General features: G+C 43.3%; 1 protein-coding gene across 7 annotated transcripts in view; it reads left to right on the top strand.

Annotated features, from left to right (window-relative positions):
- Positions 1-20,995, top strand: part of LOC308195550 (uncharacterized protein C11orf24 homolog) — a 30,933-nt gene extending 9,938 nt beyond the window's left edge. For 4 of the 7 annotated variants that reach the window (XM_080593168.1, XM_080593170.1, XM_080593169.1 and 1 more), the window contains 3 exons: positions 13,570-13,821; positions 17,952-18,068; positions 19,166-20,995. In XM_080593168.1, the coding sequence (XP_080449294.1) occupies positions 13,665-13,821; positions 17,952-18,068; positions 19,166-20,334 (1,443 nt within the window). In that variant the 5' untranslated portion in view covers positions 13,570-13,664 and the 3' untranslated portion in view covers positions 20,335-20,995. The remainder of the gene's footprint in view (positions 1-13,569; positions 13,822-17,951; positions 18,069-19,165) is intronic. The other 3 variants (XM_080593172.1, XM_080593173.1, XM_080593174.1) reach the window with 1 other exon arrangement.
- Positions 20,996-25,383: the final 4,388 nt, after the last annotated feature.

Raw genomic sequence — 25,383 nt, 5'->3', positions numbered from 1 at the left:
GCATTGAAAGAAAATTCACCTTTTTTAGTACCTTGACAGGTTTTTGTAGGGTTTGATCCTTGTTGAGATTTGATGTTAAGATTTGCTCTGTTGGTTCATTTCACGTAAGCCTAAAGACAGGATTCTGTGTGAAATGCCAAAGTACATCTTTTAAAGAAGTTAAGTGTCAGAGCTCAGTCTAGCTTGTTATAGTATAGTTTGAGTTAGTTCTGCATGCTGGGCACGGGGCTGACTTCTGTTTGTTCAAACATTAACTTTGGAATGACAGAAGAGAGCTGCAAGAGCCTGAGGGCTGTTGCCCCACAGGCAGTGGAAGCGTTCACTCTGTTTCTTGTTTGTTTATGCTTGGAAGTTGTGAGATTCACGCTGCTGAAGCCTGATGCCCTCCAGTTGCTGACAAAGGTGGGAGGTTGGTATTGGTTGTGACCTTCCTTCATAGTGCCTTGGTCCAACAATATTTTAAGGCTCAGGGAACCAACCTTCTCTGCCTTTTTGCCTTCTGGTGGTGAGGATTGGCATTACCAGGAACAAGCTGGGAGTTTGCTTTCAGCTTCTTACTAAGACAGCCACAGCCTTCCACAAAGGACCATTTTCCCTCAAATACTGAGAAGAGATGAGGGTTCTGCGATGAACTGACCCACAGCAGAGAGGGAACCTGAAAAGAAGACTGCTGGCCCTCTGACCCATGTGTTTGCTTAAAAGATGCCTCCAGAGTTTTCTCTGATCTTCTCTGCAAACTTCAAAGTTTCTGGATGATTTAAGAAGCAAACACGCTTCAAACGTGTAGACAGTTACCTTTGTCTTGGGATATATAATATCTTAAAAGAATAGTGGTAGGTTTTTGAAGCAATTCCGTACCAGATTGGGAAGAAAGCCTAAAGTAACTTGCTTGTGAGAGTGAGTGAAAGCATCCCTCTCACCCTGCAGGATAAAAATTCTGACAATTGGGAAGGGCTTATCTTTTCATGGCTGTAGCTGTTCCTTCTGCCAGGGCATATGTTATCACTCTGAGGTTCCTGTCCTTCTGTATGGATGACTTTGTTGTTTATGGGGCAGATCTTGGTTTACCACAAATCACATTGTACTGAGTCAAGGAAATCTGAGCTGGTGCCAATTCACTTTGTGCGCTTGGCTCTCAACCTTCCCAGTTTACGGGTGTGATTCAGGGCTGCTTCATGCCTAGCTAAACAGCCTTTAGCAGGAGCAAGAGTTGCCAAGAGGGCAAGGTTGGGTTTGTGGGTGGAGGCCCCAGCAGCCAGCTGATGTCCATCCTGTGTGGTGGACTTGTCTGATGTGTAGTTCTGAGGATCCTAAACTTGCTTTGAGGGAGGAGGCTGAAAAAGTGTTGTTCCCTCATGTTGGCTGCCTGCGTCCCCACTCATCAGCATTTACAGCCTCTTCTCATTCCAGGTTTGCAAAGACTCTAGCAGCAAACTGGATTTGGAGCAAAAGGTGGTGTTTGGTCAGCAGGAAGTACATGTTAATTCAAGTGTGAATTGCTTCATTCTTGACATGCCTTTTGTTTTGTGTTTGATTTCATTAAGTCACAGCCTGTTCCACTTGTTGATTCCTGACCTTTGGGGAATTACAGATGGCATCGGACTGGTTTGTATTGGATTAAGGTAGAGCTAAATTCTTCAAAAAAACACTGTTCAGTGTATTGAAGAGAGTGGTAAGAGTTAGTACTTGTAGTGTGGCTTTCACAGACTTGTCCTTATCCTCGTTTTTGTTGTCCATGCTTGGACAGCCTCCCCCAGGGCAGTCTCTTGACTCAGATAATTAGTGTGTGCTGACCTCATTTTTGGACCATGGTGGGCTATTCTTGTTATTCTTTTTGGCATTTCTAGTCCAGTGTTCCCTTCATTACATGATAAGAATATTGTTGGCATAAAATCAATAGCCAGGAGTTTCTAATGGGTTCAGTCTGTGCTGCTGCTCTTAGGACGCAACTGGAGAAGTAAGACTAACTGCTTGCTTTTGTTTTGAGCCAAGGTGTTCTAAGTTGAGAGAGGACTTCTGGCTTTGTTTTTCAAAGTAGAAATCTCTAATCAGTGAAAGGCAAAGTACCACTCAAAGGGATGTTATTCTAACAGGCATGCAATAATGTTGAAAATCTGTTTGAAATCTGTGTTCAGGTATGTATCATATCTCAGCCTGCTAGGTCTGTCTGTGTTTGGAAATGAAGAGAGAAAGTAACAGCCAGTGGCAGTCTTCAGGAGTCCACAGGATAAGGATAGAAACGTGTAACATATTGAAATACTTAGCAGAGCTACACAAAAGTCTGTGTGGGTTCCTTTAGGAAAAAGATCCCATCAGTTTGAGACATATCTCTTCCAGCTGTGTTTTGCAATTGCAATTTTTCTGTTGTAAAATGTAAATTGATAAAAAGCATCTATGTTGATGAAATCCATTTGAACTGTGTTTGTCTTGGTGTTCCTTCTTATGAAGATCAGACCCTCTTCTCTGCCTCTACGAAGGAGGAGGAAAAAAAGGAAATGGACATTCTCTAAAGCTGCAGAGTTCTACTCGGTTGAGGCAAAATTTCTAAGTAATGGTAGTATCTTATTTGATCAAATAGAGTAGGTGGGAGGATAAAGCAGACCTGGTATTCAGGTCACGCTGTGAAATGGTTTTGGGGTCCTTGTTAGCAGCATCATAGGCAGATCTTCTATATCAAGCTCAGAAGGGTTCAGAAAAACTTACTGCTGCGTGTGCAGCCCCTTTTCTATGAATGAAGTACACTTTGTACAAAGACAGTTGTACTGGGAAAGCTTTGAGGAGCTCAAGCCAAGGCTATTTTACTTAATTGATCAGTGTCAGGAATCAAAACTTAAATAGATTCCTCTGAAACTGCAAAGAGGGAATGTGGAATGAGGTGAGTGAGCACATCAGTTGCCACGTAGGAGACAAGTGACCCAAGAGCAGAGAACCTGCAGAGAGGGTCAGAGCAGCTGTGGGTGCCCTGCTCCCAGCCTGTGTAGCCAGCTGAGTGGTGCTGAGCTGGGCTGGTACTTCTACAGGTGCTGCCTGGACAGCCACAGAAATCAGTGAGTAAGGAGAAGGAAGGATGTATTTATCACCTGTATGTTCAGATGACTGCTAGGTTTAAGTTTAGGTTGGTGTATGGCTTACAGAAGATTTGTTGGCTAGGAACCTCCCACAGGGAAGGCCAGCAAGGATTAGGAGAGCTGCTATTGAATTTGATTCTCCCATTGTTTAGAAAAATAGATGCGGCTAATCTTCTGCACCCACCATGCCTGGTGATTTCCACATCTTTTAAGCTGTCAAAATCAGAAAGCAGTGAGGCCTGTGGCCAGCCACCCTTATTTGTTATTGCTATGAATGTCTTCCTGGCTTGGAGATTTTGAGACGAATCCTCATGATTTGTGTCAGCATATATACGGTGAAAAGCTCCCCTGTGTCAGACTGGTTTGTGATAATCTGGAATGTGTGATAATGTGTTTTTGCTGCATCTCACCTGGCAGCCCTTCCATATAAAGCTACCTTTGTCTTTTAACTAGAGTTTTACAGTTTAAAAAGACGACTCCTACATTATAGGGGTTTTTGAGTTGTTTTGCTTTCAATAATAACTTACAGTGGAGGCAGGATTTTTGAATTAAATCTTTTAACTCTCCATATTTTAGGATTTGTGCAGAGATCCTGCATCCTTAGAGAAAAGAGAGGTCCAAAAATGCTCTCCTTAAACCCAATTCTTTCAGCGTTGAGCAAAAGTTCCCCTTCAGTCATTGTACTGGGATCACTCTGACCATTGCCATGCTGTCTGAACGTCTCTGAGCTCTCCATGGTGTTGCCTTATGCCTTTGTAATGTAGGGTGCCATCACTTCTGAGCATGGTCCTGCTCAAAACCATGCACAGTCTTAAATTGCTGAGCAAATCTGCAGACCCATGTGCTCTAAGTAGAGGTGTTCTCTGTTTCTAAATGCCTAAAATTAGCATTACAGCTACCTGAGCCTACAGAAGAGCGTAATGATTTCTCAAAAATATCTGAAGTGAAAGATGACGTTGAAGTTATTAGCTTCAGTGAAATTTAACCTGACCTGTATTGCTAGCAAATTGCTGACTTGTAAAAATTCTGCAGGGCCAGGAGGTAGGCGAGTGACCAGACATTTAACACATTTGTGGTTTTATTTGTTCGAAAAGTAACACCTGGTTAATTGTACCTTCAGGCTGAAATCCCTTCTTAAGTCCCTCTTAACTCTGGACTTGGGAGTTTCAAATTTAATAACACCTCAGACCAGTTCTGAGTGTGCGTGCTGTGTTTTAACATGGGAGTGCTGCTTCTGGCTTCCAATGCCATCCATCAGGAAGCACGAAGCACTTGTACTGCAAAGTAAATGCTTCTCTAGGTACTTAGAGCCCAAAAACATGAGCTTGCCACATAGAAGGGTATTTGGTCTGTATTAGCTTGGTGGCTGCGGAGTTCTGGGGTGATTTCTTTCTGGGTGGTGTTGAAAGCTGTTTAATTTGAAACACGTGGTAGCAGATGCCCTGTGTACAATCTCCTGTTCCAATGAGACAGCAGTATTTGCTATCTTTTTTGGGTACGGATTATACTAGGGAAGGTTGCAGTTTTGCCATAGCACACATTTTTATTCCTTGGAAGAATTTGTGTTGACAGATTTATTGTCCAGATCCAGCTTTATGCAGTTAGCATTTGGCAGTTCATTTTTCTTTATATTAAAATGGGATTGTTTCAGATATTCCAAAACAAGCCATATTTTCACAAATGAAACAGCTGTCCAGTCACTTTTCACAGGAAAAGTCCTGCAGAGTAGTAGTTCTCACCATCTGAAATGCAGAACTTGGCAGTGAACATGGGTGAGGAAGGATGATGGGTGGTGGTAGATGGGGAAATTCCTGGTTTTAGGCTTTAACATTTGTTTTGTCAGAGGTAACCTGTGATAGGCATAAAGTCTTAACAGTGCCAGTGTGGGCTTTTCTCATTAGTTAGGTAAGAACTGTGTGAGCTGCCCCGTGCTCAGAGGAAGAAGTGGGGAGTGCAGGTGAGGAACTGAGGCAGAGAAAGACAGAGGCAGTCAGTGATGTAGGAGATGAGTCAAGCTGATAACATTCAAAACAAAACTAACCAAAAAAGAACAACCACAAAAACCACCGGGGCTCTATCTGCCCAAGATTGTGAATAAGTAGCGCTGCCTCGATTCCACGGGAAGCTGGAAGTGGAGAAGGAACCTGAGCTCTGGTTTTGTCAGCTGTCAGACGTGGGCTGTAACCACCAAAACTTCCTTCCCCTCTGCGTTGTTTGTGGGGGAAAGGTTGTTTGTGGGGCGAGTCGCTGAAAGTCTCGAACCTCAAGAATATAGCCCTTTATCTGTGTGAATGAGGTCTGCCATTCAGACTCTCTGATTAATCCGCCTATTGCATGGAAATGGCTTTCCATTCCTTGTGGAGCATGGTAGCTGCTGACCTTGCACAGATGCTTCTCCCTGTTGCTGCTCCCCGTGAGCTCTGCAGAGCACAGCCTGTGGTGTACAACATCGTTTGTCAGCGTGGAGTCTGAAGGGCTTTATACTTGGGAAACTTTCACATGTCAGCCAAGACCCAGTTTAATCACAGAGCTCCTCAGCAAATCTTGGAGTTCCACCCCTCTCAGAGAGTCTTTAAAATGTTTGTTTTAATTATGTAGAACATTTTGGAAGTCTCATTAAACATTTGGCCATTTACAAGCAAAAGAATAGATTTTCTTGCATAAGTGGCAGCTGGACAAATACTGTAGCAGCTGCAAACTTATTTTAAAGATCACCATTTCCACGCCAGTCTTCAGAGGTTGCAGCAGCTCAAGTAGCCTTGTCAGAGGTTGTCTGCTCAGTAGCTATGGTTTATCCCTTGCTTTCTAGCTTAACATCCACCTAAGTTGGTCAGACGTGAATCTGGAGGGGGTGTTGGTGACACTGAACAAGGATGCTCTGTTCTTTTGAGTTTGTAGTTTGCAACTCTTGGCATCTTCGGGCTCATTCCCTGGAGCTTGTGAATGTTACTGCAAACGCTGCAGTTGCATTTGCTGTGGGCTGTGTGCCATACAGGCTGGTGGGGGATTCAGCCATAGATGGGGACTAAAATGACTAAAATAAGATGGGGACTGAATGAGGGGGCTCATATTTAGGGGCAGAGAGGATGTATAATCTTGTGACTGCTTAATCAAATTGTTTTCACTTAGTGGTTTGTCCTTGAGAGTCAATATGATGGAGTCTTTGTGGACTCAGGCAAAAAAAAAAAGTATGTATCGTACAAAGCCATTTTAGTGGACATGTATAGGGAGAAACGTTGGAAGAGCAGCAGCAGACCCTACTGATGTCTAATGCTATCCTACCAGCTGCAGTAAGGGAGTGCCTGCTAATGTGGAAGGATGTGCCAGCTCTTCTGTAATACGTAGCCAGCTGTGTGCTGTTATGCTCTGAAGAAGCTGTGTAATAGGAGGAGGAATATAAATGACATTCTTCCGGGCGTGAGCTGGCAATGTTTGCTCTTTGCATCGTATTTCAGAGGACGTGTAACTTGTGTCCTGGTGTTGCAGCATCAACATCAAGCATCAGGAGCGTGCTCCTCTTTGTGGGAGGGTCTGGTTCCCTCTGAGGTGCAGGGAGATGTTTGCCTACCAACCTTTTTGCAGAAATTACTTCTTGGAACAAAAAGATTCAATTTTAGGTAAGCCTTGTAGAAAACGAGCGGTGTGCTACTAGAAATCTTGTGAGCCGCTCAGGGTAGTGAAGAGTGCTTGGCGCACCAGCAGAAGCCTTGCATGTTCTTCTGGGCTCATGTCAGTGCCAGGTGTTGATCAGATTCAGCTTGTTGGTCCCAAGCCTAGCCTGGCCTATGTATCCATGACTGATTTTTAGACACAATTTTCTTCAAAACTCCCTCAGAGTGTAGAATTTTGCCTGTCCCACCTCAGTCACCCTCCCAGTGGAGCGTTTTGTTAATACTGGAGAAATGATGGGGGCATGGAGAGTCTGTCCTGGAGCAGCGAGCAGGCCTTTGACCACTGCAGCCTTTTCTGAGGAAGTGGAGAGCTTCACATGTCTTGTGAAGTACAGTTAGAGGAACTGTGCCCAGAGCAGGGATCCCCTCCACAGTCATCAGTGATGCATTTGCTGCGCTGTAACCCATAACACTGTCTGCTTCACAACCTCTGGTCAGCTCTGTGTGTGTTTATGGCAAGTGACGTTTTGTAGAAACACCTTTTGTAATCTGTCATTAACTTTCCCTGGAGACTAAAGGAACTTGATGGCTTTAAAGCTGCTGTTCAGAGCATGATGTGACTTCATCTGGCCATGCTCTGCTGACCACGGGTGGTGACTCAACAGGAGATGCAGGGGAGAACATTTTAACAGAGGCTTTGAACCCACAGTTCAAGCTGTATTTACTTGCTCTGGGGCGGGTTCTTTGCATAATGTAGTTAAATCATTCTCAAACGATCTAAAGGGCCAGCTATTTTTTCTCTAGCACAGTAACGAAGCGTTGTTGTTCCTGCACATTCTCAACCTGCTTTGGGGCTGTTATAATTCATGCGTGACAGACACTGTTACAGATAGAAATCATGACCAAAGTGAAGTTTTGTTGCAGGGATAAGTAAGTAGCTTCCTGCCATTATTCTCATCCCTTTTTCTTGCCTTACTGATGCAAATGCGATTCAGAAATCAGCCTCGTGTACTTTGTTGCTGCCCCTTCTGTCTCCAAACCTGTACGTGTGTGCCATTTCAGAGAGAAACTTGGAAAGCCAAATGCTCCTGAAGATTGCAGCACAGATTCTTTTGCCTCCTGTGTTCTGGCCTCAATTCACAAAACGAGATGTGCTTGTCTTTCCTTAGCAAAGCCTGGTTTAATTCTGTTTTCCAAAGAGTGAAATATAGCACTTGTTTTGAGAGCTGATGGCACATGAAATATTTAGCAGCAATTGCAAGTTGAAACCAGGCCTTATGTCTTTTCAATTTAATGGGAGAAATAGCACCGTTATTTATGGTATGTATTCCACCCTTGTCTTCCCTGCTTTGTTGTTACCCTGAGGACCTCACGGTCCTGTGCTGTGTCCTCATGTTATTTCCCTGAAGGACAAGGAGTCTTGTTCAGTTGCTTTTGGCTCTGGCCCAGCCTGAGGGAGCATGAACTGCACAGATATCTTTCTGGCAGTGAAAAGAGACCACGGTACTGGCAGTTCAGTGTGCTGGGTGCTGTGGCCTTTCTCTGGATTCCTCTGTAGCAAGTCCATACTGTACGCTGCCTGCTCTGTGCCTTCCTACCCAGAAGGATGCTAAATCTCAAGGTTTCCTTTCCACCTTCTGTCAGAAACAGGTAGAGATGCTCCAAGGGAATGGAAAATGACTTCTTTGCAGCTCTCTGACCTCATTTCATGTTATTGTGAGTTTTGGAGCAGTGGCTGCTGACTCTTTGACAGCTCGAGGGAGCACGAGCCCTAAATGACTTGCTTTGTTTGCATACTTTACACCTCTGATTTCTAACAGGCCCTCTCCCTTGTCCCATGTTTTTCTCTGGCTCTGCCTCTCTCCTTTTGTCATGCTGGGCTCCACCTGTGTCCAGTCACTGCATGCACCTTGCAGCTGCTTAACCAGGAGCATCTGAGGCTGGGATGGCACGGAGACAAAGGGTTTATATTCCAAGGCTTTGCTCTGCTCTTGCAACACCACCCCCAATCAAGTAGATGTTGTTTGAAACAATACTTTGATTTTTTTTTTCCGCATTCCTTGGCTTCAACTACAGGGAAATCAGCAAGAAGGGAGGAACACTTCTGAAACCCAGCAGGCAGTGCCTTCTGGTTGTGTGTGTACATTGCAAAGTCATCAGTCATTCAGTTGTTGACTCAAAGCTATTCTGGTTTTCCAGCGTGCTTGTTCCCCGCTGAGTTATAGCCACAGATGGTAGAAGTAAACTTTGCACTTCTCAGAGTGTAGTCTTTTCTCAGATTTTATTCACTCACCGGCTTTTGTGGTTTGGTTTGACTTTTAATTTCCTTGGAGATGCTTTACATATGGAAAAGGTAGTGCTCAGTGTGAATTTTGCTCTGATTTCTCAAAATTGCTTCCAATAGGAATGCTAGTGCTCATCTCTTCCTTCACGTTGTCTCTGACTATACCAGAGAACGTTTTCATCTGGGGAGCAGCATGACCTGGAGGGGAAGCTTCAGCTGGTACTTCTCTGGGATGTAGCTGTGTGGGGTGAATGCTCCGTGGAGTTTGTAGGAGTACAAATGGAGCCATATGGGACTGGTTAGAAGTGTGAGGGGAGGGGGGAAGTAAGGCCTATTGTTCGTAATTATAAAAGGCAGTGGTTATGTTGGGAAAAATGATCTGTAAGTAATTGTGATTCCTGCTATGGATGTATGAGATTGTGCAAAGGTAAAAGAGGCAAAAACACCCCCAACAACATGCTGGCTGGAGGTTCTGATATTTGATACAGCATCCCAAGTGTCATCTGGACTGCATTTAAGGTATGACTATGTCTGATTATCCCCTCGCTGGCATCAGGGCGTCATTTAGAAAACAGCACTGTGTCCTCAAAGAGGATTACGGTTGTGGTACTGGTACTCACTTCAGCAACTTAAGCACTTCAATTAGAAGGTGTCTTACCTGTAGCTTTCTTTTGAGAGCTTGTTGTGTCAAGGTGTTGACTTGGATGCCACCTCTTCCAGAGGTCATTCAGACCTGAATGAAGTTCAGCATGGATCATGGTGATGGGAGAGTGCTAGTAAGCCATGCTCATTGCAGCAGAGAGCTCACAGCATGAGATTTTGGTGGGTAAGGTAGATCACCACAGGGCCTGGGGTGGCTTTGCACTTGCTTTGCTGCAGCCCGAGCTGTTGAACCCCTCACTTGAGCGAGCACAGGGTGTGCTTTTGCCAAGCACTGGGTGCAGCACTTAGGGGGACAGCTGTGTTGCCTGAGGTCAGAGATGCATCGTGTGTCTTTGAAAGTCTGCGTGATGGTTTCTCATTGTTCTCTGTATGTTTTGAGAGCCCCAAGCATGGTCCAAATCAAGTTCTTCTGCAGTTGAGACCATCTGTGGTAGATCACCCTTGTGAACCAAACCCTCTGCACCACTCATCAAGAGCTGAGAGCTTTGGGCTGCTGCTCGTTAGCTTCGGGTCTTGCAGAGCAGGGAGCATTCAGCTTAATGCTCATGTTTCTGTAACGAGCATCACTTGGCCCCTGAGGAGACTGTGCTTGCTGAGAGGGAATGGGGAACTGCACTGAAGGCAGGTGTTTCTGATGCCTGAGCTTGGTCTGTCCTCTGTTACTGGTGCTGGCCTAATCCAGAAAGGCTCCCAGGTGCTTTGGAAGGGGTGAGAGGCACTTACTGGGATTTTGCTCGCTGGAGCTGTTGCAGTTACATGGGACTGAAGTCAGCTGGGGCTGGCTGGCAGGGGCTTCTGGCCTGGTAATGTGGTTGGGGACGCAAGATGCTTCTGTGTGGGGGGACAGTTATCTGTGCTGACAAAACAGCTTCTAGACCTCGTGTGATTAATGCACGATTGTCCAAGTGTATGAGTTCCTGGGTCAAGGCTGGGAGTCATGCAGTGTTAACTGTGAAATGCTGCTATATCTGCATTTCGGAAATGTAATGGGAGATTTATTCTTTTGGGATTGCTTACTGTGATTACAAAAGTAATGCTAAGTGATATATCTATAATAACGAGAGAGCTCTCTGTATTTGTATTAGTTGCTATTCCATTTTTTATATAAAAAAGTAAATGCATACATTTATTGCACAGTCAGTTCATTCCTGTTGACACTTCAGGCTATAAAATTTCTTGTAAGTGTTCTTACCTTGAGAAGTTTACTGCAGACATAAACAGAACTCTCTTTAAAATGTAAAACTTACCATTTAAGATCTATATTTTTTTCCTGTGGGCCAGGTACTGCTTGCTGAATCTCTGCCTGTGAACTTAACAAAAAACCCTGCGGTTGTTTCTGCCTAGCGTTGACAAATAGTGCTCTGAGTATCTTGATAAAGTACCTACAGTGTCTGCGAGGGAACCTCAGATTGCCTGCTTCAAGTTGAAGGATTCAGAGTTTACAGCAACCTTTTTCTGGCTGTCAGCTATAGAGATCTGTTTGCTCTAGGAAAACGTCTCTTGCAGGCAGAGTATTTTACATCTTCCCTTTTTCCTTACTGTCAACTGGAGCTTTCTATGGTTAAACTATGTGGAAGTGCCTTGCAATTCAGAGCAGCAGGGTGAGTATTGAAGTTACATTGGTGGAGTAACACAAATTGTTTCCCCTTTCAGATTCCCAGACTCAGACTTCTGAAAATGTGGAACTGCTTTCCCAAACTGCAGACATCAGCATGCTGTGGTGCGGGGCGCTGCAGTTGTGCATTGCACAGGGCTTCTCTCCTGTGTTGATTCTGTTTCAAATCCTTCTAGCTCACCCTTGGAAAAGCCAGGGAGCCCTTGGCTGAGCTGGGGCTGGCTGTAAAGCCAGTGCATTCCCTGGCAGGCAGGACTAGATGGGGCTGGTGAGCTGCCTTTCCCCACCAAGCTTCTCAAAAATATTTCCAGCTGCCAGCTGGGACGACCGAGGCCTGAACTTCTGTCTGGAGTGAGAAACCCACTCACACAAAGCAGCTGTGCTGCTGTGTGCCTTTATTCCAAGGAGAGAGCCACGGAGCAGTGTGTGAGCTTAGTGCAAATCCTCCGCCATCCGTTCCTTTGGGGCTCCCCCTGTTCTCTGCTATAGAGATCTTCCATCTATTTTCAACAAACAAAATAGCAGTTTTTTCACTAGGAGAAATAGAAGGCAGACAAGAAGAGGGTTTGGGGGAGCAAGTGGAGCTTCCTGGGGGAAGTCGTAGGGTGCCTAGGGATGCTGAATTTGATGCACTGCAACTTTCTATCAAGTTTTGTCCCTATCTTTGACCTTTTGATAGTCTGGTGCAGACCTGTATGTTGTGTATGTGTCCTTTGTGAAATCTGGGGGAGCTGTTTACACTTGAGCTTTTTCCAGGCAGGGGAGTTTTGAGTCGAAATGTCTGCTACCGTGTTCAGGTCTTCAGAAAGTAGAGTAAGGAGAAAACTTGGAAACAAAAGTTCCATCGAGAAAAGTTTCATTGGGGTATCAAGATGTCACAATCTGGGTGTAAGAGTAAATATTATCTTGGAGGCATTTTTTTCCACAATAAAGATTAACTCAAATTCTTAAGTTCACAAGCATAGCTGGGAGTAGGGTTCAGAGCTCAAGGCAAACCTTGCAGGAATGGCTAAGTCAGGACTGTAGCCTGCTCCCGATGACCATTGGATATTTTTCACTATGATATTTATACCGTTCACGCATGCTGCTCATTCCCTGAGCTGTGAACTGTGAGCGTCTTCACATGCAGAAGTCATGTAGACCTCTGAGATGTCAGGCATAGTTAAATCTCACCACTCTTTGGAGGCCATGACATTTCTCTTGATAACTGCAGGATGAGAGCTAAAGCTTGCTTCAGCAGTGAGGAAGAGTTGCCCTTAAAAACTACCTAGGGAAGAGGCCGATGTTTAATCTGGTTCAGGCTGGATTGTTTGGAAGTACCTGTTCATACAAAACTTAAAGAAAATGTTGGAAACGATAGGGTAAATCTAGATAGAAGCTGGTGATCTGCTCTGAAGTCAACAGGAGTTCCTCCAGTGACTGCCAGGGTGAGAGCTCATCCACGGAGACGGAAGTCTCTCGTGTGCATTGGAAGTGAAGAAAAGGCTTTGCCTATTTATTGTCTTATGTGGGGAAATGGAAGCTTACTGTGGGTGTGGATCTTCTTCACTAACAGCTGATGTCTGTGTAGCACCTTGGAAGATGTGAATTATTGGCTCTTGCTTGTTTTGAATCAACATTTTTGACAATCAGCAGGAAAATTGAAGCAGGAATGAACCAAACCTGATTCTTGGTTTTGACTGACTTGGCGTAAAGGCAGGGTGTCCTGGGTATAGTCCAGGACTGCCTATATTGTCTTTATCATCATCATCATTATTATATAGATGACTATAGTATCAGTGTCCTCAAGCTGGTCAAAACGTTTCTGCTGAGCCTGGGAATAACACAAAGGGTTCCAGGATGAGCCAAAAGGCATCATGTCTGTGTTGCTGTGGGCTTTGAGTTCGGCTTTGTGCCCACCGACTGTCTGACAGCAGTCAGGTAAACTCCTCCAGCTGAAGTCAGAGCAAGAGGCAGCAGAGCTCTTCCTGTTCTTGATGCTGATCTTGACTGCAAATGATAAATTTCACATTTTTCTTTGCCTTGCAACGTTAGGGAAAATAAAGGAATAAAGTAGGTATAACCCACCGCTTGCAGCTTTTGTGTTGAGTTGTTTTCTGTTGGTGTCTGAGAAAAGGAGAGCAAAGTACTGTTTCCAAAGAAAGACACTGAATTTGGGAATAGGTTTTCTTGTTTGTCTCTGCTTCATTATCAGTATGTTAATCCTGGTAGTGATACTTGCCTGTCTTATGCACATTTTATTGTCGTTCTTACTGATAGGAGTGTATTTAGTAAAACACTTCAAGTGTAGCCTTTTGATATAAATCGATCACTTTCTTTTCTTTGTAGGTATGTTGCAGTGGATCTGAAGGTGATACAAGAAAGCATTCTACTGTGCTACAGGCTCCTGGAAAGGGAAGCCTCCCAGCAAGGCAACCCTGAAGATGTGGACTGCCATTGTATTCTTCCTGCTGATTTCCTTCTGTATATGTGAAAACAGATTTCCTGTCCTGAAAGGAAGAGGAGTCCATGTAGTGCAAATAAACAGGCTGACAACTGAAAAGCAATGCAGGCAGGCTTGTAAAGGCTCAGCTGCTTCAGGTGAGGTTCTCATCCTTCAGTGGGAATTCCAGCTGGTTTTTCTCTTTATTAAAGGTCTCTTCTGCTCCCCTGACAACTATTTATCTTAGCTCCAGTTGTTTACAGGCATTTACAATTATGGCTTCTGTGTGCAGTCCTGTGGTGCTAAATAATTTCTGACAGCTTTGGTTAAATTGAATCCAGAGCAACCATTTCCCAGGGCCTTTCTAGCTTCTGTAAGAAACAGCATTCATGTGCTCTTGGTGTGAGCTGGTAGCGTGCAAATGGTGTTAGGTCACTTGAGTTGAAGGATGATTATTCCATGCTGCCAGATGTTTGCAAGTGAACAATGCTATAGTAGACAGCTGCACTGGAGTGAGTAGCCTTGTGTGTGTTTTATCCACCTCAGAAGAAACTGGTTGTTAATTATCCTGCAACCAAGCGCAGCATTAATACCAGGGGATATGAGAGCCTTCTGGTGTCTACCTCTGAGATATCTTTAAAAAGCATTAAACTTCTAAGTGAGTCTTTGAGAGGTGTCCTTATTAAGGACCTTAACTTATCTAGCCACATGCCAAAGCTTGTAGCATTTAAAAAAAATCAGTGATGCTGTGGTTGAGATGAGATGTTAGATGAATATCTGACAGGTTGATAGGAACATCATAAGGACTTTTCTTTTGATGCTTAGAGCTTAGCTATTTTATACACGAGTTTGCTCTATCCCTTCACAGTGGAAAGAAAGCAGCTTTGCAAACTTTTTTTTTTGTTATTGTTTAGGAGATAAAATATGGGTGGGTTTGTTTCCAAGGCACCAGAGCTTCAGAGCTCCAGAGAAAGCTGACACAAAGACACTGTGCTGATACTTGGGGTCTGTAACACTACATGTTTGTCTCTTCCACCAGAGAATCTCTAAATGCTATGGATGTGTCATCTTAACTTCACAAGATCTTTATAAGGGTAGAGAAGGTGCTACAGCTGCCTCTTCCAGAGGAGGGAGCTGAGGAACATCAGGAATTCAGTCTGTCATCAGGGTTCGGAATGGAGACTGAGCGCGTACTTTGCCCTGTTGCTGACTTCAGCCACTTTTTTGTACTCATCCCCTTGTTCCTTACTGGTATGGTGTTTCATAATGAACAAGTCCCGTTGTGTGTTAGCTGTGTTGGGCAGAGGGGGCTGAGGTTGTAAAATTAGGTGACCTGGTCCATCATTGAGAAGCCATGCAAAAATAACTCCCATAGCATGTACTGCCCTTATCAAGTTTTATATTCTGTATGAAACCCACTGAAGCAATTTCATTCCTCTTTCTTACTTGGTGGCCAGTCTCTTGATTTATCTCTTGTTATCAGGGAGAAAGAAAAGATACAAACTCTTGGCATAAGTGTGTAATCAGGTGCAGAGAGATCATCTGGAGACAAAGACCTGACATGTCTTTTTTTTTTTTTTTATGATTTAGCTTAAGGTTTTAAGATCAACTTTACTGCTCTTCTACTCCTGCCTTTCTGGAATGCCTTTTTTTGGTGCTTCTTTTTTTGCCATTTCATTACAGATGTGAGTCCAGAGGCTATTGAATATTGCAATAATTACACCTACATAACTGTAAGTAAAGGAGCAGTGGTTGTGATTTCAAAGGTATTAGTTTTAAGTTGCAGGACAAGGTTGCATGAAGAGACATCTTCATAACTACGTTGCTTAGAGAAGTGGAAAGATTACATTCCTAGCTGATCAGTCTCTCTTCTGTAGTTTGAATTTATAAGAGGAGAAGAGCCCTTGCTGATACAACTTCTCTAACTTAGGGAAATAGTGTAAATGTCACAAAGAACCACTTTTGTGTGTTAACATCTCAGGTGTGTCCTGCAGAAAGGAGGGGGCTGGCTGGAAAATTCTCCAGGGCTGATAGCAGGGGTAGTAACTTAACCTCCGTATGTTTTCTAACATAATGGGTTCAAGCCTTCAGATGCTGCTAGGGAAAGTGTTACAAGATGGAGAAAGTGCCCATCTCAGCAAGAATATGTCAGTTGAGGATTCCCAGATTCATGATGAGCAAGGTAAGCACATGCTGGGGAGTCAGATAAGTTTGTGCTCTTCCCTTTGCATCCCCATACATATTCTAGAGCCCTCCCAAGATGCTTCTGTGGTGGTTGGTACAGGTCTGGATATCTCGTCCATCTGAACAGGCTGGTTCAGAGCAGAGCCACCTGGTCATAATTTTGGGCAGTCTTGCATGCTCTGGGGAAAATAAAGGGAAAATATGAGATGTCTGCAAGAACAAATATTCCTGCTTCTGCTATACATGTGCATACCTGGCTTCTACTTGCATTTGGGGATCTGAGTTTTCTTTCCAGTAACAGCAGGTTAGAAATGAAATAATCCACTTCTGCACAGCAAGACCTTGATGTGTTGCCTACATGCTTTCCTTTCAAAATGTGTATGACCAGCATTTGTTGTATCCCCCCAGTTTCTGTCTTTTTCTGCTGTGTCTTAATTAGATATGAGCAAAGAGGAGTGGCAGGGCAGCAAGTGTCTTGCAGTGGGAACAGCAGCCAGGGCCCTGGTCTGTAACTCCAGCTCTCATCAAAGGGAGCACTCATCAGTCCAGTTCTATGGAAACATTCAGTTCTTCTGGGATGCAGTTGGGTGCAGTTCTGATGGCAGCAGAAATCAGGCTGCTGAAAATGTTGACCCTGTCAGTCTTTTCCTGACCTGACTTACTAGATATGTAGCTAATACAAGGTATGCTGCTGGCTTTTTTTATTTTACCCACGAAATGAGAACTGACACTATTTACAGTAGTAGACCGTCTGTGATCCTCTGCTAGCATGGTTCTCAAGCCAGGAACAGGAGGTGGGATTAGGAATCAGAGCACGTTCAAACATGGTTTCCTGTCTGAGGAGGGGACTTGAGTATAGCCTCTTCTGTGTGCCTGTTGAAGCTCTTAATTTTATTGCTTTTTAAGTACCAATTTTCAAGTGTTTGAATGGTTTCAGTGACTTTCTTAACATTTTATTTGTTAAGTCAGTAAAATGCCACTTCGCTAGTTTCTTTAGGGCTGTCAAAACAGACTACAGTTGTCGGTACAGGGATTTCTCCAAGTTCATAAATTTTCCACAAGCTCTTTTAATAACTGTGGTAATGTAAATGTTTTATTGTAAAAGTTCAAGCTTCTCACAGCCTTAATCCTCAGTGAGGGTAATTCCCTTTGTAGATAAGAGCTTTAAATATAGCCATGTGTACCACATCTGTCTGTTCTTTGCCCTTTCCTACGCTTCTAATAAAACACAGGAATAAACTTCTACTACTGCCATACACTTAAGTTCTCTGATCTACTGATGGGTGGTCAGTTGGGTACACATCTGCTTCATCCCAAACCGAGAGCTATCTTCTCCTGTTGATTCTTGTTACAGCACACATTTCCCAGTCCTAGAAATGCATTGCACACAAGGTAACAAGTTAGAAAGGATGACAGGAGTGGGAGTTCCTTCTGTGATGACTTACATGAGCTTATTTAACTTTGTGTTGGGATTTGACATACTGAAAGGCAATTTCTTTGATGGCTCCCCTGGCCAGTGGTATTATTTGTCAGCAGATGAGGAGTAAATTTGTGTAACTTCAAGCACTGAGATGAGAGCCGTGTCTTATGGAGACATATGAGAGATGTCACCCATCTACCATGGGTGACAGTTATTATCTCATTTGCAACTCACTTTTTCTTCCTCGTTAAGACATCTCGGTGAATGCTAGCATATAAATGGGGTCTGTCCAAACTCAAAGGCACATCTTGTTATTGTCTGGGTGATCAAATTATTGTTAGACGTTGGCTCCAGGGGACAAGCAGGTTGGTAGGCTGCAGCTGCTATATATTAACTTCAGTGACTTTTCAGTTATTTTCACTAAGGCTGAGTCAGGTTCCTTTTACACTGTACCTTCCAGATATTAGTTGGTTTTTAATTCTTCATTTACAGCCATGAAGCAATATGTTCAGTTATGCTGTGTGTAATGATCCATTTTCTTACTTTATCTGAAAGCGTGTTCTTTGGTCAGGCAAGGTTTTGAGGAGCCTGACTAAGGTAACATCTGTTCTGGCCTATTGGATTTTAGGGGTTCTGTGTTGTAAGTGGCTAATAGTCCTGATACCTGCCTTCTGCTGTTTTTAGGTAACCATCACTGCAATTGGTCTGTCCCCTACCAGAATCGCTGCATCCTCTTGCAGTGTCACCAGCTAAGTGTGTGCCAAAATGCTGGAGAGCAAGAAATCAAAGATCTGCTTGGAGGTAATGCTATGCTTCAAACTCTTGCTAAATCCAGGATCTGATCTGTTTGCCTTAAATTTAAACCTTGACTGGCTTTCAGATGAAGGGCGATGGGTTATGAAATACCTGCAGGATGATTCTGTAACTGAAAAAAATGTTTTACTAACTGATCTGGTACTTAAATGTGCATACTATGTCTTTGGGTAACTTTTATTGGCCTCTCCATGTGAAAGGCATGATTCATTCAGCCCATGTGCACTCCACATTCTGTCCTTAGGAAAATAAAGGCATAACAGATGTATTTATTATTTTTTAAGAGAAAGGAAAAATGTCTTGGCATTGTATTTTCTGAGATTGCCAGGATTTTTGAGCCAGAGGCAGAAGGCTGCTTATATAATCAGAGCAGTCTTAGTAGCAGTTGCTCATGGTCACTTCTGAGTGCTAGGGTCTTCAATTTTAATTGACTAATTAACAAAACAGAGCTTGCTCATAATCAAGGAGTTGATCTTTTAAAGTATGTTTCAAGAGTATGCCATACACAGGCTTAAAAAAAATTGTTCATTGTTCTTTTGCATTGGCAAAAGTTTCTCTGCAACAGCAACCAGACCTGTGATAAGCAGATGAGATTTATGTCGCAATAAATCTAGATGACTAGTTGTGAAGGAGGTTCTCCTGAGGTACGAAGGTATATGTGGAAATTGTCAGTTTTGAGAGGTGAAAATTAGTAATCTAAGCATGAAGGGCTTATTGAGAATGTGTAGCCTGATGAAAACATAACGCTGCTTCTTCAGAGCTGGTGTTCATGGCGCTGCTCCTTTTGTGAATGTTTGTGTTGTAGCTCTGTACTTCATTACCCTCCTTTCATGGAATTAATTCCCTGGTTGGGCAAATGCCAGAGGTCTGTGGCAGGGGAAAAAAAAAAAAGTAACCCAAAGGGATTGTATGCAATAAAGGCAGGGGTCTGGGTTTTCATGTTGTTGCTGACTTTGGGACTGATTCAGTCCAGTTGTACTGCATGTACTTCAGAATACACATTCTGGTTTGCACGTGGGAGTGTGAGGTCAGATTTTGGGCTTCAGAGTTTTATTCTTACAACTGTTTTTTTTTTTTTTTTTAAGAAATCATGTTTGGGGAAAGGGAAACAGTCCAGTTTCACCACCAAAGCTATCCACAGAAAACGAAGAGGATGGTGAATGCACAGATTGAACAATACAACAGAGAGAACCTATTTTCCTCCACCACTCAGGCTCACAAGATTTACTTGAGGCAGTTGGCTGCAAATTCAGGTTATCCTGAAGCACCAAACACAGGAAAAACTGCAAGCAGTGTTAGCAGCACCACCACCACCACCACAACTGTCAGTGCTACCACAGTTGTAACGATGGCTGGTACAAGTGCAACTGTCCCCAGTGCAGCTAATGAAAAAACTGCCAAAGCCTCGAATGCTTCAGGAGTGCTCCTTTCTACTGCCATGTCATCCACTGTCCCTTCTCCCACTACTACCAGTGACACTGCTTCCACTTCCAGGAGTATCACCAAGCTCCTGACCACCGCTGAAAAACTAGGAAATGATAGTTTTGGCTCAGTATCAGCCCCCTCTTCTGCTCCCATCACTGCCACTACTGGAGCAGATACTCAAATGAATCACACTGAGCAGTTTAGCACAGCCACCAACACGACCAGCGCTCCCCACTCCAGTAGCCTCACTACTGCTGGAGCTGGCCCGAAGACAGTGAACACAACATCAACCATGCTCACCCAACAGGATGCAGTGACATCTTCCACTGCTCTTATTCGTGTTGCTACGTTCAGCCCCTCGGTGAGTCCGCATTCTGTGAATTCAGCGCTCCCCGTGTTGCCAGAAACAAGTAGAGCTCCAACATCCTCAAGTGAATCAACCTCTTCTCAGGGTTCTACAAGAGGTGCCGTGGATTTAACTAGTGGTCCTACAGCACAAGCTACAACTGGGCATGGAATAAAGTCAGTATCTCTCGCTCCTTCAGTTAAACATACAACCACCACTCCAGCAAATGCACCTGGAACAACAACTTTGAACATTGCAAAGACTCGGGACACAAACAATGAGTATCTTCTCATTGCTGCTGAGCCTCTGACTCAGTACTTAGTGGATAAAAGTTCGCTTCTTGCAGTGCTTTTATTTGGTACGGTTTTTTTCATAACTGTCATAGTCCTTTTCCTTATGCAGGCGTATGAAAGTTACAAAAAGAAGGATTATACGCAAGTGGATTACCTGATCAATGGAATGTATGTGGACTCAGAGATGTGAAAGGGTAGGGATAAAGCAATGGGCAGAAGAGATGGAAGGGAGATTAAAGGCCTACCTGGCTTGTTTTTCTTTCCCATTTGCCTATAACAGAAACTGAAAGTGCTTCCAAATTTAATTCTGGTGCAATTTAGGAGAAATGCCATGTACTGTATTAAGAAAAATATATATTTTTTATTCAACTGCAACAGGTTGCTGTAAAAAATAGTCATTTTTAAAACCTTTCCATAATGTGCTATAGCTTTGATCATTATTTTTCATTGTAAATTACCTATCAAGGGGTAAGCCATCATCCTCTGAAAATGATGTGGCACTTTTTCAACTGTTTACATTACAAATTCATCATGTTTCATTAGTTTCATGTGTGTTTCTTTCTGAAAACAAAACAGAGGATGCTCTCACCTTTTACAAAATACTCTGAAATCACTTGATGAGAAGTATGAAGTATTGCCACAATGGGGAACTTTTAATCTAATGTGTTATATTTCGGTACGCTTCTAGCTTGTAAAAAGAGGTCTGTTTACAAGACATTGTAAACACTGTTTACTGCTAATCCAAGATACCTTTTTCACTAGGGAGCAGATTACTGTGCATCTTCACTTACATGATCTTATTTTTGTATTCACTCAATAAATGGAGCCCTGAAAGGGCATATCTTGTTGCATTTCTGTTTTCATTCCTGTTCTCGTCAGCTTAGAAGCAGACAAGTGGCCTTTTGGGGCTTGTGCCAATGAGATCTATTTGAGTAGTCCGAGTACAGGGTTTTAGACGACTGCAGTGGAGGTATGAATGTGTCACAGAAGATGCTGGTTGTCTTTCAGGGTATGGCTTCTGTTCCTTCAGAGGATTATGCTACCAGTCTCCCAGTTATGCAGAGACACTCACCTTAGTGTGATTATTAACTTTCGTGCATAGAGCATCAGGCTCTTCTCTTGCATTCAGGACTAGCACAGAGCGTTTGGTAATTTGGAGCTCTTATTGTACATGCACGCACAGAGCTGACCTCTGAAGATCTGCAGTTGAGAGGGAGTAGAAAACAATTTGTTTTTATATATATATATATATATAAATAGTATTCTTCAGCAAATAATGCATTTTGAGCAGAGTGTATATACTAGCAGCAAAATGCTGGATCAAGGTGCATTGTATTTCTTTAACTAGATTGTCTTGTATCTCACTTCAAATTAGTTGGCTTCTCTTTGATGCTGCTTGCATGTAATCTTGAGGCTGATAATAGGCAAACCTCAGAATTTGAGCTGTTGGGTTTTGGTTATTTATCCAAATTCTTTGCATGTTTAGAATTTGAATGGAGTCTGTAGCCTGGAAAAGGTTACCATGACTTGTTCATCATGAAGCTGAAAGTGCTATGAAAACAGCTCCAAATAGCACTGGCAGCAGCAGAGGCAAGGGGTGGTTGGAAGAAAGGAGGTGGAAGGTAGTTTCCTGAGCCTTTTCTGTTATAAAAGGCTTCTTAACACTGCTGTGGGTTTGGGGACAACATTACAGCAAATAGAGTATCTTGAGGAAAGATATTTACAACCTGCTTGTCGGTGTCTGACTGCATTTTACCATTTTACAGTGCTTTTGCATAGACAGCATCTGCATTCCAGTAAGTTACAGCATCTCTCCAAGCAAAAAGATAGTGTGGTTTTGGGAGCCACCCTCATTGGAAGGCTTGTTGTGTAAACCACAATTCACACGGTTTCCTCGAGAAAGAGTTTGAGGGGCTGACTTTTTTGTTGTATTTTAAGGTTATTTTTAATCAGTGCCTCTCCTCTAAAGAATGGAACTGAACCCTGATTTTCTCGATCTTCCCAAAGCTGCCCATGTGCAGCATCTGATGCAGTAAAGCGCTGGGAACATCCCTCAGCATGCTTGCATCCTGTCGAGGTGCTTGGGCTGTTCAGCATGCTGCTCTGAGCTATTAGCAGACATCAGACAGATGCTCCACAACTGCCAAGTCCAAAGACTGATCTTTAGGTCGGGATCTCAGGTTTCACCTTTAATTGCATGACTTAAGCAGGTGAGTCACTAACCACAGAGCTAAGCTTGTGGTCTGCGCTGTGCTCCAGATACTGAGATAAGAGCTGTCTCAGCTCCCTGCTGTCTCCCAGGTAGGGAGTTGGGTGTTACCTTGGATTCAGTTCTCTACTTTTTCTCCTCATTTGGGCTTCTCAAATAGAGCCATGCATTGAGGTAGGCTGAATCCAGGCAGTAGTGCCTTCTGTTTTAATTTCTCACAGTGTAAGTGAATTCTCCTTAAGAAGTGCCTTCCTGCATAAGGAGCTGCTGTTGCAGCTATTATCTAGTGCTCTGTAGTAATCTTTTTTTTTTTTTTAATGTCCTGAGCCATTTCCACCAGGGCAAACTGATCATCAGGCTTGTAAGAAACAGGATTTTTTTGAATGAACCTTGCACCAACTGGCCTTATTTCTTTTGGTCCCTGTGGATTTCTTCATAGAGGAAGACCAAAAGTTGGACGCTGGATTCTGTGGAGTGGAGCAGAAGCTTGTTAAGTTGCATTAGTTTTTTGTTCTCCTCTTTAGAGAAATATTAGTAAAGAGATATTAGAGCCCTGTACTGATTTATCTGAGAGAGCTGGAAAGGAGAGGAAGGGGCCATTACTTTAGACTCTGAAAACAGTTTTCTAAAAACAGACTTTCTAGGGTTTGTTTATTAAAAAACAAACAAACAAAAAAACCCTTCAGGGATAATTTAAGTATATATAATATAATTATGAGAGTTGGAATTGGGTTACAAGTGTATTTACAATAGTCCTAGGGAGTTTCTCATGGATGGAATGAGAATGTTACAACTGCATCATAGCTAAAAGAAACCGCTACCATAAAAATCGTTGTGGCTTCTTAACAGGTTCTTACAGGAAGGTAAGTACTCATCAGAAGCTTATTGCAGTTCCCACAGCCCTGTGTGTGTTTACATCTCAGTCTTCTCTTCAGATACTGGCACAACTTGTCTTTTTTGTTCTTATTTGAGTTACGGCACTTCCAGCTGTGAATTAATGTCTCAGCAGAAACTGAGGTTTTTAGCGTAAGTTTGAGTGCTAGATCATGTCTTGCCTCAGTGCAATTTTGTAACAAGGTAGAGATCACCATATGTACCATAATGATTCTCCAAGTGTGGTGCCAGCTGGAGAAAGGGCAACTAGGTTTTTCTTTGCATCCCAAGGGTTTTGTGAGACATGCTCAGTTTATGCATTAAAAATACTAGGTTGCAGCCTGGCCTCCAAAAGTCAAGGTGTATTTTCTCGTTTGTATATTGAGACCAATTTTAAAGATTTGGCAGCTTTGCTCGTTCTGTAATGCTTTTGCATTTAGCTACTCAACAGGAGGGCAATGGGACTGTAGAAGTTGGGCTGCCCATGCTGTCTTCCCAAGGGCTCTGCTCTAGACGTGGCTTGATGTGCAGGTCAGAAAGAATTAGAGCTTCTTCCCTGCTGTCTCTTTTTAGGTTGGAGGCCACCAGCAGCAAACAGTTGCTTGGTAATTTCTACCTCAAACTTTTTGTTTCCGTGTGGGTGAAAGCCTGCCTCCCAGCATGGCTTTGCTTGTTTTGGTTTTGAGTCTGCAAATGGTGGCAAGAACAATTCCATTTTCTTGGTACAGTGCTGCAGTAAGAAGCTAGTACGCTAAACAAGGAAATACAATGCCTTTTGAAAGTTTGCTTGCTGAATTCATGGTATAACAATAGACGGGGTCCTACCAAGTTATCTAGAAGACATCTGCCAAGGCACTGCCAAAAACAACAGTGCTGCTGTGAAGCATACTATATCTGATCCACATTTGGTTTCAACCTGTTGCATGGCCTCTTTCTTAATGAAACACAGGAATATCCTGGAATTAAATTTAGGTTTGATTAATTCTAAATGCCATCTCCCTGTTACTTAATTGCCTGTATTAGAAGTATGATGCTCTAGACAGCGGAGAATAAAGGAAATAATGGAATACTGAAACATGGAAAAATAGGAATGAAGAACTCATAGACTGAAAACGTGTGTTTGTAATACACCATGTGGTGTCCAGAGTTGGGGAGCATAAGCAGAACTCTCATGCATTATCTTTAAAACAGCTAACATAGGTAGTCGGAAGACACATGGGGAGCTCTGGAAACAGAGGTATCTGTGGAATTGGTTTCTCTGGATTTGTCTGGTGGTTGCGAGTTTCTGGCATCAAAGAAAGAAACCTGAGCCAGCCCTGCCCTACTGAAGCATTTCTAAGGACTTTTTCCACTGTGGGTTCTCTGGTATGCAGTAAAGAAAAGTTCATATTACAGCATCTCCCTTGACCGAGGCAACTCTACTTGTCTCCTTTCCACAGCCTCTAAGTCTCATGAAACTTCATTATCTTTGTTGCACTTGACTGAAATTGGCCCGTGGGTTCAAAAGCAAATACTTTCATATTGCACAAAATAAAGGCTTGTAAGTTCATGCTTGTAAGTTCAGCAACAGGAAAACCTAGAGCTAGAATGATTCCTATCTGCTAGAAGGCCTAGGTCGTTCGGGGTTAGGACTCTGCTTTGACATTTTGGCAAAGCTGGTGTTTGCTCTACAGCATTTTGGGCTGTTTTCCTTGTGGTTTCATGTCTTCGGCCCCGACAAACCTAATCTATAACCACTCTTACGCTGTTCAGCTTAATTGTCCAGCCTGTGTCAAAACGTCATAGTCCAGCTGTGGTTCAAGAATGTGTAGCAGGCCATTATCCTTCACTGCATTCATATTTCTTAAAATCTTGTCTTTCTGTGCTGTTTTTAGGTTTGATCGTGTTGAGAGCACTCCTGCTTTGGCTGAGACGTGCCAGCAGGCTGTGCTGCGGTGCAGCTCTTCTGGAGCTCACCTGTTCAGCCTCCCTCTGGCAGGGAAACCCCAAAGGTCTGGGAAAAAAAAAGTCTCTACTTGATCTTGGACTTCCTGGTTAGCCTTGGGTGATGCTCAGCTTGTGCCTTGGCTGGAATCATGTTTGAATTATGAAATGGGTTTGAAGGAGAAATCCTTTGCTCGTGCACAGAACTTGCCCAACATCCTGCTGCTCTCAAAA

Source organism: Anser brachyrhynchus, assembly GCF_964034855.1.
Source record: "Anser brachyrhynchus genome assembly, chromosome: 5".
NCBI lineage: Eukaryota > Metazoa > Chordata > Aves > Anseriformes > Anatidae > Anser > Anser brachyrhynchus.
The sequence above is the reverse complement of the archived record's forward strand: the minus strand, read 5'-3'. Positions and strand labels throughout refer to the sequence as shown.